At 38.2% G+C, this 9,721-nt stretch overlaps 1 protein-coding gene across 2 annotated transcripts in view; it reads left to right on the plus strand.

Moving 5' to 3' along the window:
- The window catches only part of SUPT3H (SPT3 homolog, SAGA and STAGA complex component), a 548,315-nt gene that overhangs the window by 439,825 nt on the left and 98,769 nt on the right, over positions 1 to 9,721 (plus strand). The window contains exons 8-10 of one of the 2 annotated variants that reach the window (XM_017878099.1): positions 4,652 to 4,764; positions 5,839 to 5,946; positions 8,498 to 8,535. In XM_017878099.1, the coding sequence (XP_017733588.1) occupies positions 4,652 to 4,764; positions 5,839 to 5,946; positions 8,498 to 8,506 (230 nt within the window). In that variant the 3' untranslated portion in view covers positions 8,507 to 8,535. Of the gene's footprint in view, positions 1 to 4,651; positions 4,765 to 5,838; positions 5,947 to 8,497; positions 8,536 to 9,721 lie in introns of those variants that run through there. The other variant, XM_017878098.1, reaches the window with a different exon arrangement.

Here is a 9,721-nt window from a genome sequence, read left to right on the forward strand (position 1 = left end):
TTTAAATTATTATAACTTATAATTAAAATGTATAATTGGTAAATTATTTTCCAGTCCTTTACTTTCAACTTTTTATTTTATATTTGGTTTTCTCTCGATTTTCTTTATAATCAGAGAGGCTCTGTGTATTTTAATTAATTTATATGGATTTAATTACTGATACTGTATATGCTGTCTTATCTTGTGTTTTAAATTTACTGTGCTTTTAATTTGCTTTTTCTCCTCCTTTTTTATGTTGTATTAGATCGATTGGGTTTTCTTCATTTCTTTTTCCTCTGCTAGTTTGTAACTCCTATATTCTCTTTGTACTATTTCAGTTGCTATCTTTTTTTGGTATACATCCATGACTTAAAGTTTTTTAAATTGGTAAGTATTTGGCTGGGCATGGTGGCTCACGCCTGTAATCCTAGCACTTTGGGAGGCCAAGGCAGGTGGATCACTTAAGGTCAGGAGTTCGAGACCAGCCTGACCAACATGGTGAAACCCTGTCTCTACTAAAAATGCAAAAATACAAAAAAAAAAAAAAAAAAAGAAAACTAGCCAGGTGTGGTGGTGCACACCTATAATCCCAGCTACTTGGGAGCCTGAGGCAGGAGAGTCGCTAGAACCTGGGAGGCAGAGGTTGCAGTGAGCCGAGATCGCGCCATTGCACTGTCAGCCTGGGGGACAGGGCGAGACTCCGTCTCAAAAAAAAAAAAAAGGATTTATAAGTATTTAAACTTTGCTTCTTGGCCTAATATCATTTTTTCCTACAGCTCTGTACATGCTTAAAACACCCTTTTTTATCTTAAATGGCTTTATTTTGCCCCCATACTTAAATGATTGTTTAGTTGGGTAGAAAATGGTAAGCTGATCGTTACTTGTTAAAACATGATTCCCTTGTCTTTTGGCCCCTGTTGTTGGTAGAAGTTTGCTGTCAGTCTGCTTGTTATGTATTTTTCCTGTGGAAGAAACTAAGAGAATGAAGACATTGACTCCAGGTCCCCCCTTATATGGGGAAATGAGCACATTGGCCAAAGTAGTTGCCCATAAATATGTATAAAGGAAAGGAATAAGGAACTCCTGCTAGGGAAGGTTCCAGGGAAAGCCATGCCCTCTGAAGAAGGCTATTTTGAATTAGGTTAAAATTGCAGAGTAGCTTCTTCTGAGTGGACTAAGCATTCCAGAGGACCCTAAGGAAAGGACTGGGAATGGAAAGACTGTTGGGAAGGGATGGGATAGAAATCACCAAATAGTATGTAGGCATGAGAGAATGGAATATTGCAAGAAGCTTAAATTTTATTAGTGATCATTGACAAGAAAGATAAAAAGTATGCGAGATTAACCTTAAATTTCCATATGACACTATCATGTAAAGTCGTTTTTTAAGTTCAGCACAGGCTGAAAATCCAGGTAGTATTACAAAGCTAATAATCCTAGGAACTTTTGACCATTGCTTAGGATTCTATTTAAATTGTTAGTCAGTTTCCAGGTCATCCTTTCTCCTGATACGTTGGGAAGAGGGGCGAAGGAGAAGGAACTTGTTTATTCTGAGGCCCCTCTCACCTCTTGATGAAAGCAAACTGTCTTAACTAGAGGTATCCGTGCCTCCAACAATACCTTGGAAGCGTCAGGCTCTAAAACCATCCTTCTCCAGGTGACAGGGAAGGAATTAGCTCTCAAGGAATCTCCACCTCTTGGTGGAATGGCAATAACCCAAGTGGTTTTTGGGACTTCTATGCATGTCTTTTGATGAATAGAAAAGTTTGGACCCTACTCTTTTGTTTAAAAAATACTTTATTCATTCATTTATTCATTTATTCTGGAAATATTTCTTGTGAGTCTGCTAATGCCAGGCAGTATTCTAGGTGCTAGGGATACAGTTGGAGATATATGGTCCTTGTCCCTGCATTCTCAGTGGTTACAATCTAGCAAGGAAGCTAATTCTGTTGCTTATGTGGATAGATCCAACTGAATATTAATAATGATCCTTTCCTTCACTTTTAAAATCAAATGTTTAGAGCACAGTTCCAAAATATCTGTTTCTGTCCTAAAGATCTGTCAAGGAGATAAGTGAATAATGTACATCTCATTGATCTTGCCAAATTGCTGCCTGTTAACTTTAACTTCAGAAGTATTCCACAGATGTGAAACAAGTGTTTGTGAGCTATTGCAGCATACTAGTTAGATGGAATGTTGCATGTCAGAAAGTATTTGGAAGATTTGTTACTTTGGGGAGATAGCTTTAAGGAGGATTATCATAATTCTGCCATATTTGACAGCTTTGGGTATATGCTTCGATAGCAGGACTTAATGTTTTCTATGATTTATTTAAAAGAGAACTCTTCTGTATATGGAATCCTTGAAGATTCTATATAGAAGGATCAAAATATCGTGCTTTGAGTTACTGTTAAGTGTTTTATAGACCTGTGGGGCCAGATTAATCAAAAGAATAATCAGTGGATTATAAAGAAAATCTTATAGATTTCATAAAATCTTCACTATCAATCTTTCCCTCTAGGTTAGTAGTTAAATGAATAATGTCTAATGAAGTGCCTATATCAAATTAGACTCTGCTTAGCACTGTGGCAGTGTAGAGATATTTAACTAAAGGTTACATACGTGCTTGGTTCTGTATATGCTTGGTACTGTTACACATGCAGAGACATAAGGCATGGTCTTCTCCCACAAAAATTTGTAATATGGCTTAAGAAATTATAAGCATTTGTGAAAGAATATCTGATGGTATCAATGTTCAATAAATGGCTAGAGTGGGGAAGTATACTTTTGGCCTGTATGATCAAGATTCATGGGAATGTAGAAGAGTGGTGGGAGAGCATCCCCTGGAAGGAAAAGAGTAGGAGTAGACACACAGAGAAAAAGACTCAAGGCCAGGTGATGGTTTAATAGGAAAATATCATAAAGGCTGCTTGGAATCAGTCTCGATGGTTTTGAGAGTCAGGATTAAGAATTTAGACATCTTCATAATCAGAAAAAATGTAACCACAGGCTTAGATTAGACCAGATGTCAGTTTATTTAACTTTAAATTTGCAACACCTTTGAGCCATTCTAGTAATAGACACTTTTCTTTTTTTTTTTTTGAGACAGAGTTTTGCTCTTGGGCAGTGGCGTCATCTCGGCGCTCTGCAACCTCCACCTTCCGGTTTCAAGCGATTCTCCTGACTCAGCCTCATGAGTAGCTGGGACTACAGGCGCCTGCCACCACGCCCAGCAAATTTTTTATATTTTTAGTAGAGATGGGGTTTCACCATGTTGGCCAGAATGGTCTCCATCTCTTGACCTCGTGATCCTCCCGCCTCGGCCGCCCAAAGTGCTGGGATTACAGGCGTGAGCTACTGCACCCGGCCTAGACACTTTTTTTAAACGTATTTATTTCAGTAGGTTTTTTGAGGGGAACCGGTGATGTTTAGTTACATGAATCTTTAGTAGCGATTTCTGAGATTTTGGTGCACCCATCACCCGAGCAGTGTGTACACTGTACCCAATGTGCAGTCTTTTATCCCTCACCCCCCTCCCACCCTTTACCCTGAGTCCCCAAATACCATTGTATCATTCTTATGCCTACGCGTCCTCATAGCTTAGCTCCCACTTGTGAGAACATATGATGTTTGGGTTGCCATGTGGCGGAGGCAGGGTTAGGCATGTCTGAGCTCAGACTCTTCTTGGGTGGGGCTTGCTGCGGCCGCTGTGGGGGATGAGGGTGTGGCTTCTACCAAAGGAGTTATGTTCCCAGGGGTATTATGGCTTCCTCTGTCGCCCCAAGCAGGTCGCCAGGGAAGTGGGGGAAAGCCAGCAGCCACAGGCCTCACCCAGCTCCCATGGAGCCCACAGAGCGAAAGCCCGGTCTCACTCCCACCATGACCCCTGCCTGTAACAGCACCGAGTTTATTTCCAGGCAGCTGGTGAGCAAGGCTGAGAACTTTCCCCAGGCTACTGGCTTCCTAGGTGAGAAAGCAAGCCTACTCACAGTTTCTCTGTGTCCCACAGAGCCTGCAGCGGTGATCCACCTCATTCAAGGGGTCTGTGGCTCTAGCCTTTCCTGGTATATTCCTGCAGTAGTTCTTGGAGCAAAAGTTCACAATGTGGGTCTCCACATGCTGCTCTATCCATCCAAGTGGGAGCTGCAAGTTAATCCTGCCTCCTATGTGCCATTTTCCTCTGAGACAATAGATGATATTTTTGAAAAGTATTAGCAATAATTTCTTTGTCTTTCTTTTTTCATCACAGATTCTTTCTTGCAAGATTTTCTTTCTGTATGAGTAAATTAAGGTTACATCAGACAACATCTTCTGACTGTTGTTGTAACATAAACTGTAGCCAATGGTAAATCTGACAGTGTGAGAAGTATTAAACATTAAATAGTTTAATGTACTATGTCATATAGCATAGGTATAAAATAAAAAATCCTAATACGTAAGAGAGTTGTTGAAAACAACCATTGTGTTGCCTTATAACTGAAAGTTAAAACTTGAATTTCTTGGGGCCAGAATATCTAGATATTAATAAAAGCTGGAACACATTGCATTTTATGTGCATTATTTTTTGTGTACAATTCTGAGTATACATATTTTTCATTTTGTGATAGTAATGTGCAATATTAAAACACTTTAAAAAATAAAATTTCTACGCTTGTTTTTTTTACATGACCAGCCAAAAAAGCTTCCAAATTTCGAGACTGGTTGGACTGCAGCAGTATGGAGATAAAACCCAATGTTGTCGCAATGGAAATCTTAGCATATTTGGCATATGAAACTGTGGCACAGGTAAGAGTTCTAATCTGTCATATCAGGCCACACTGGCTGGTTTTTCATTATCTCTGCCCATGATCAATTATTCTTCTGCCTGCTGCTCTACCAGGAATAACAGCCATGAATTCTCTCCTGTGACATTTACATCATTTACTAAAATTTAGTTCAGTTATGTGTATCTGCATCCTCAATTCAAGTGGGTGTTAGGATAAGAAAGACAGTTTCTTGCACCTTTATCCTAATGAGAAATGGAATCCCTGCATACTTTTTCTTGACATTGAACTCTAAGTCCACATCTGCCTTGTTTAGAGTTTATTTTTGAACTTTGAAAACTCCTTTCTATGTATGTGAGATCTTAAGAGTACTTACCAAATTCTGGGTGTGGAATCTTGCCCTCTAAAAGACTTTCTCAAGATGTGGTCTTTAGACTACAAGCATCAGCATCTCCTTGGTTCTTGTTTAAAATGCAAATTCTGGCCAGGCATGGTGGCTCATGCCTGTAATCCCAACACTTTGGGAGGCCAAGGCGGGTAGATCACCTGAGGTCAGGAGTTCAAGACCAGCCGGGCCAACATGGTGAAACCACATCCTGCTAATAATACAAAAAAACGTTAGCCGGGCGTGGTGGCAGGTGCCAGTAGTCCCAGCTACTCAGGGAGGCTGAGGCAGGAGAATCATTTGAACCTAGGAGGCGGAGGTTGCAGTGAGCTGAGGTCGTGCCATTGCACTCCAGCCTGGGCAACAAGAGCGAAACTCCATTTCAAAAATAAAATAAAATAAAGCAGATTCCTAGACTGTATGCTTAAAACAGACCTACTGAATTAGAATCTCTGGACTTAAAGCCCAGAAATCTGCACTAGTGATTATGAAATAAATTTTGAGAACTACTCTCCTAAAAGGTCAGAATATATCATGACTAGGTCCATTTACCAGTCAATGAAAGTGTGTGCTCATGTCTACAATATAGATTTTTAGGCAAGCAGGATTATCAGTAACATTCACAATGTATTGCTTTTAGGTTTGCCACTTCAGTGACATTCATGATTATTACTAGCTATGTGACTTTATTTCATTCTTCTGGTCTTCTAGTTAGTGGATCTGGCTCTGCTTGTGAGGCAAGACATGGTAACTAAGGCAGGGGACCCCTTCAGCCATGCCATTTCTGCAACCTTCATTCAGTATCACAACTCTGCTGAGGTAAGTACAAAAAAAAATCTGCCTTTAACACATTTGTGAATTTTGTCACATATCTGGTATTTACATTAGTGTTTCCTTTAAAAAGATTATGCAGGAATGTATAGCCTTCAGTCAAAGAATCTTAAATACATTAGACATTAAAATAAGTATTTAATTGAGCACCTACTATGTGCCAGGCCCTGACAGTCCACGTAAGACAATGATTTTTTTCACCTGTTTCTTACTTCACTTAGCTTTTCCTAGCCCTTCAATGAAAGGGATGGTTGCGAGGCATTTCTTATTTTTATGGGAGATGAAAAACTGGTTTAGGTAATGTTGGAAAAGTCATTTATTTCTTTGTGCCTCAAAAGATGAGTGTTATCATTATTATTCACATAATTCCTGGCATTTATTGATAACTTTCCATTTCAATTATTATCTCTAAACATGATTTAAAGAAGTTTGTCTTCATTCATCTTGAGTTTTAGATTGCCCCTACTATGTGAAAATTATGTTCTTTTCTGATCTGCTTTTGCTATGGGAACTAAAGTTTTCTTGCCAATTTTAAGGCTCTGTATAATAACTGTGCACCACTTTTAGTATATAGAATATCCTCTGTAAACAGCATCTACCTTAAAACCAGAAATGTATTGCAGTGTGTTGAATATATTTGCCAATATTTGACCCTTTTCACTAACAAAAACAGCAGTTTCACATAATTCAATTGAATATCCATAGATAAGACAGCGAGAAGGTTAAGTTCGTATCTACATATAGAGTTGTGAAGTAAGTTTTGGGTCAAGTTGGTTGAAGTGTATAACCTGAAAATGGTTAAGCTCTGTATATACCTTAAGTACACATTTCTACTCCTTGTTAATATCTGTAGGCAAGGATAGTGGTTCAAATCATCTCTAAGAAGTAGTTGTAATCTTTTTTAGGTCACAGACCCCTTTGAGAATCTGATGAAAACTATAAACCCTTTTCCTAAGCACATTCACAAATTTTGCCTACAGTTTCAGGCTGTTTAGAGACATTGTGAAGCCATTCTGTGGATCCAAGGAATCTGTGAACCCTATGGGCCCTAGGTTTAAGTTTCTCTGCTCTAGGATACTTAGAAAATATGTTAAGATATATGCCTGTATAGCATCTTATTACAAACAAAAGGACAATTTAACATTTTCTTATGCTGCTTGGAAAATCAAATTGGTTTGGAAACCAAATAGGAATTAAAATGTTTATACCCATTAAAAATCCATTTTTTTCTTAGAAAAGGTCATACATCATTATCAGTCAACATACAAAGTCCCTAAAGCTTACTTAGTTGATTAATCACTATTTGTTTTCTTTATGTTACAAACCCAAATTATGATGTCAAAGAACACCCTTTAAAATGTCTTTGATGCATGTTCACTTTATGAATATGTGTATAAGTATGCTTTCCATTAACATCAGACAAATTTGTTATAACATTTCTAATTGAGGAAATTTACTGTGAACACAACAAGCCTAGTTTTCTTTTAACATTCAAGTGATTGCTTGCATGCCTAGGAAAACTCTTTATTTCCCCTTTTTTCTTGGTTCTCCAGGGTGGCCAAGCTGCCCTGGGCAACTGCTCAGCAACCACAGCCGCTGTTCCCAGCTACCCAGCAGTTGAGAGGAATATCCTATATGTACTGGATTTCCTGGGCTCTCTGGGAGGTGGGAGCATGAGTGTCAGAGAGCCTTCTGACAAAATATGTTAGTATAAGCCTCAAACTTTTTTCTGGCTGGCAGACACCCCGCTCCTCTCCTGTGACTGATACAAGATGAATATTCAGAGACTGGAAGTCTTCCTTCCGGCCCTTTATCACCTGACAAAATCAGCAGGCAACATTAAGGGCCTGTACATCAAATACTATACCAAATTGAGTCCAAAGTGGGGCTCTGGAGACTGAGATGATCTGTGTTCAGGAAGACAGGACATTTTGTAAAACAAATAAGCAAATAATTGAACAAACAGTTTAAGATGGCATATACTAGTTTCCAAATGAGTGACTCAGACAGAAAGTACAGAAGTTTAAAACAAAACAAAACAAAAATCCTCTCGTTGCAGTCAAAGACTTTAGAGAGAAAGCTGAGATTAAAGGAAAAATAGGACTTTGATAAGGTAGAAGTTAGGATAATACTCTAGGACTCAAAGACAGCGTAAGTACCATTTTACAAGGGGAAAAACCCAATGCTGTTTAAAATATTCAAGGATTAAGGTTCATTAAAGAGGAATAGTAGGCATTTGGATTAGAAAATTAAGGCTCAGATTGTGTAGAGTCTTAAACTGCTAGAGTTAAGAAGGAATGGATGGTTGATGGTTTCTTGGCTGAAGGGTGAGGAGTTCAAAAGGGTGTTTTAAGATCCAAATGGTAGTGCCATGTACAGTGGATTAGAATTGGAAATGCAAGACGTGGGGTTAATACACAGTGCATTTTATTTTAAGGGGTATCATTCTTGAGCACTAACCATATAAGGAACTGGGCTGATTAAGATTGGGTTCTTACTAGATTAGCAAGTTTAATATTAATTCAAGTTAACTTTCTAGATTTTCTAGATTTTCTGCGTTGCCCAGGCTGAAGTGCAGCGGCTGTTCACAGGCATGATCACAGTGCACTGCAGCCTTGATCTCCTGACCTCAAGCCATCTCTCTGCCTCATCCTCCCAAGTAGCTGGGACTACAGGCACACCACTATGCTCAGCTGTTTTTTAAAATACATTATGAAGAATTGCAGGCCAGTAGTGCAGTTGGTATGATTGATAATGAGGAAAATATAGATTAATAATACCATACATTTTAAATGATTTTGAGATTTTTATTTGCCTGTGAATTTCTTAGGAGCCAATATTATGATGTGACTGATAAGGAACTTCTTTTAGTATTGGGCATCATCCTGTAGAATGGACATTGACACAGTGGAGCATGTCTAAAGGAGAGTAATGGGAGAGGAGGCAGGTGTGTGAAGGAACTGAAAAACATGTCTTGTAATAACTGCTGGGATGAACTTGAGGTATTTGATCATTAAAGAGAAGAGACTATGAAATATCAGTCTTCAACTATTTAAAAGTGCTTCTACATAAAGAAAGAATGGACTTGCATGAACATATCTGTTTATGCATTCTCATGTTGGTGAATATCTGGACTGTCACCAGTTTGTGAGGTATTATGAATAAACCTGCTGTGAATATTATTGTACAAGTTTGTAAGGATAAATGCTTTCGTTTTTCTTAGGTAGTTGGCAGTGAATGAAATTGTTCGGTCATAGAGTTAGGCATGTGTTTGGTTTTTGAAGAAACAGTAAGACTTTTTTCCAAAGAGGTTGTACCATTTTATACTTCCACCAACAGTGTATTAGAGTTTCAGTTGCTCCACAGCTTCATCAACATTTGGCATTGTCATTTTTACTTTTAGCCATTCTAGTGGATATTTTCTGATAACAGTTTGAGTGTATATTTCTCTGATGACTGATAATGTTGAGCACTTTTTAATGTACTGATTGTCCATTTATGTATCTTACTCTGAGAAGTATCTCTTCAAATCCTTTACCCATTTTTTTTTTTTTTTCAGGCAAAGGGGCTGACTTTTATTACCAGTTTGTAGTTCTTTACATATCTTGTGACAGCAGTCCTTTATCAAACACATATTTTTCACATATTTTTCTCTCAGTTTGTGGCTTACCTGTTCATTGTCTTAGTGGAGAAATTTTAACTTTCTGATGAAGCCTAATTTATCCAATTTGTTTCTTTTTTTTTCTTTTTTTTTTTTTTTTTT

Source organism: Rhinopithecus bieti, unplaced genomic scaffold (assembly GCF_001698545.2).
Source record: "Rhinopithecus bieti isolate Rb0 unplaced genomic scaffold, ASM169854v2 scaffold_9981, whole genome shotgun sequence".
Lineage (NCBI taxonomy): Eukaryota > Metazoa > Chordata > Mammalia > Primates > Cercopithecidae > Rhinopithecus > Rhinopithecus bieti.